This window comes from Amblyraja radiata, chromosome X, assembly GCF_010909765.2.
Source record: "Amblyraja radiata isolate CabotCenter1 chromosome X, sAmbRad1.1.pri, whole genome shotgun sequence".
NCBI classification, from domain to species: domain Eukaryota; kingdom Metazoa; phylum Chordata; class Chondrichthyes; order Rajiformes; family Rajidae; genus Amblyraja; species Amblyraja radiata.
The window spans coordinates 3,656,152-3,659,157 of NC_045999.1; the positions used below are offsets into that span (position 1 = coordinate 3,656,152).

At 50.6% G+C, this 3,006-nt stretch overlaps 1 protein-coding gene across 1 annotated transcript in view; it reads right to left on the reverse strand.

The window, feature by feature from the left end:
- Window positions 1–1,673: 1,673 nt before the first annotated feature.
- LOC116968144 (myosin-13-like) overlaps window positions 1,674–3,006 on the reverse strand; it is a 70,846-nt gene continuing 69,513 nt past the window's right edge. Inside the window, exons 31-32 of the mRNA XM_033014767.1 lie at window positions 2,528–2,588; window positions 1,674–2,357 (exon numbers count right to left, since the gene is read on the reverse strand). Of these exons, the coding sequence (XP_032870658.1) occupies window positions 1,825–2,357; window positions 2,528–2,588 (594 nt within the window). The 3' untranslated portion in view covers window positions 1,674–1,824. The remainder of the gene's footprint in view (window positions 2,358–2,527; window positions 2,589–3,006) is intronic.

The following is a 3,006-nucleotide window of genomic DNA, read 5'->3' on the forward strand; positions in this document are numbered from 1 at the left end:
CTCCCACATCCCAAAGAAATTGTCCCTAATGCATAAGAAGTGGGATCACATGGAACTAGTAGGAAAGGGTGATCGATGATAGCATGGACTTAGTCAGCCAAAGGTCTATTTCCATGCTGTATTTCTAAGCTAAACCGAAGGCCAATAGCTCTAGCAAACCACCACATGATACAACAGTTTAGGTGCAGCAATAGCTGTAATGAAGTACGTCACAAACCAAAAAACATGCTGAACACAACTCTTTACAAATGCAGCAGAATCAGGGAAGGGACTTATTCCGCTCATCGTGGTTTCAACAAAGACACAACTGGCAATGTCCTTCTGGGGAGACATTCGTGGACAAACTTGGACTGTTTTCGCTGGAACTCTGGAGATTGAGGGGTGACCCCGACAGAAGTAAGGGCGGCACGGTGGAGTTGCTGCCTCACAGCGCCAGAGACCCGGGTTCGATCCTGCCTACGGGTGCTGTCAGTGGGGAGTTTGCAGGGTCTCCCCGTGACCTGCGTGGCTGTTAGGTCGGCACATGGATATGGAGGGACATGGATTACCTGCAGGCAGACGAGATCAGGTATCACGTTCTCGGCACAGACATTGCGGGCCGAAGGGCCTCTTACGGTGCCATGCTATTTTACGTTTGAACATGGAAGTAAAGGGCTGAGTGATGTTTCATGCCAAGACCCTGCGATTTGACGTAGAATGCACGGCTTGAAGCACGGGGTAGAAAATGGAAAAGAGAAATACAGCTTGCTGTGCAAACAAATCAGCTGAGCAATATTATTTGCTATATTGAACCACATATTATAGTGACAAGCAAGCTTCAGCTTCCTACAATAAATAATCTTGTCCAGGATTGCCTTGAGGAGAACGTTCCTTAAAGAGTCGAGAGCTCCAGTCATCTCTGTTTGTTCAAAATATTTGTAATGCAGCAACTGTTTTCGAATGTCCTTTTTTCCTGAATTTTTCCGCTATCTTACTTTTCTTGTTCAGAAGATAGACACCAAAAGCTGGAGTAACTCAACGGGACAGGCAGCATCTCTGGAGAGAAGGAACGGGTGATGTTTCGGGTGGAGACCCTCCTTCAGACTGAGATTCAGGGGAGAGGGAAACGAGAGATGTAGACGGTGATGTAGAACAAATGAATAAAAGATGTGGAAAAAAGTCACGAAGGTAAAGGAAACAGGACATTTGAAACATAGAAACATAGACAATAGGTGCAGGAGTAGGCCATTCGGCCCTTCTAGCCTGCACCGCCATTCGATATGATCATGGCAGATCATCCAACTCAGTATCCCATCCCTGCCTTCTCTCCATCCCTTTAGCCACAAGGGCCACATCTAACTCCCTCTTAAATCTAGAAAATGAACTGTGGCCTCAACTACCTTCTGTGGCAGAGAATTCCACAGATTCACCACTCTCTGTGTAAAAAATGATTTTCTCATCTCGGTTCTAAAAGACTTCCCTCTTATCCTTAAACTGTGACCCCTAGTTCTGGACTTCCCCAACATTGGGAATAATCTTCCTGCATCTAGCCTGTTCAACCCCTTATGAATTTTGTAAGTTTCTATAAGATCCCCCCTCAATCTTCTGAATTCTAGCGGGTACAAGCCGAGTCTATCCAGTCTTTCTTCATATGAAAGTCCTGCCATCCCAGGAATTATTGCTAGGTGAGAACGAGAATCTGGTGCAACATTAGTCTGAGGAAGGGTCTCGACCCAAAACATCACCCATTCCTTCTCTCCAGAGATGCTGCCTGTCCCGCTGAGTTACTCCAGCTTTTTGTGTTGTGTCCATCTTAAACCAGCGTCGGCTGTTCCGTCCCACACATTACTTCTTGTTCAGATTCATCCTGTGCATGTTGAAGGGTCTGGGAGACAGGAGGAGAGAGCACTTGACTGCCGATGACATCGTCCTTCCTTGCAGCTTCTCCTCCTCGCTATGGACATCGGATGCGGAGGAGAAGTCGCGGGAGGGCCTGCCGAAGTTGAGCGGTGAGACTGGGCGGCTGGGTCTGGGGGGAGATGGTGTCCTGCTCGGGGGGAGGGGTGACGGTGACCTGTCTGGCGTCCTGGCTCCCTTTGGCCACAGCGGGCTTGTCGGCGCGCCACCGAACCACACCTCCGGGCGGAGGGTCAACTCGGCCCCGAGGGGATTCTGGTCAGACGGCACGGCCTCCAAGTAGCGGTACGGGGAGAGGTCTCTGCCTCTTCGGTTGAAAGGTTTGAACTCCTGGAAGGAGTGGGAGGCCCAAGGGCTGGACTGCTGCCCGTCTGAAGTCCTCGCTTCCAGCCCGGTCAAGGCAAGAGATGAAGCTTGGCGGCTCCAGTCTTTCTCCAGAAGATGCTGACCCCCGGTTTGAGCTGTTGGGTGAGAAAAGAGTTGGCGGGGGTGGGTGGGGGTTGTAGGTTGGTGGGTGGGGTGGGTGGGGGTGGTGGAGTAGGGGAAGAGTTGGTACCAATGGTCAACGTTAGCCTTAGAACGAGAGGTCACAGGCCCACAAGACGAGCGGCAGAGATCAGAGCAGCGTTACCTTTCACGAGGTCTTCATTCTTGTGTTTCAGCGATTCCATTTCACAAGCCATGGTGGCCATCTGAAAGGAGAACAGGCAGCAGATTTAGCAGGTCGGCAATGCCCTTCAAATGGAAGCCTCAGATTTTTTCCAAAAAACTGAATCAAAGGTGACGGAAAGAATTCTTTCAGAAGGAGCAAAGAAAAACCCCCAACCCAAACTGCCCAGAGGAACTCAATGGTCAATCCCAGTGCTTCTTAAACCATTTCTTTGGGACGACAGATGGCACAATGGGCTAAGTGTTCGGCTGGCGACCGGAAGGCGGCCAGTTCGAATCCCGCTTGGAGTGCATACTGTCGTTGTGTCCTTGGGCAAGACACTTCACCCACCTTTGCCTGTGTGTGAATGTGTGCGAATGTGTGTGAGTGATTGGTGGTGGTCGGAGGGGCCGTAGGCGCAGATTGGCAGCCACGCTTCCGTCAGTCTGCCCCAGGGCAGC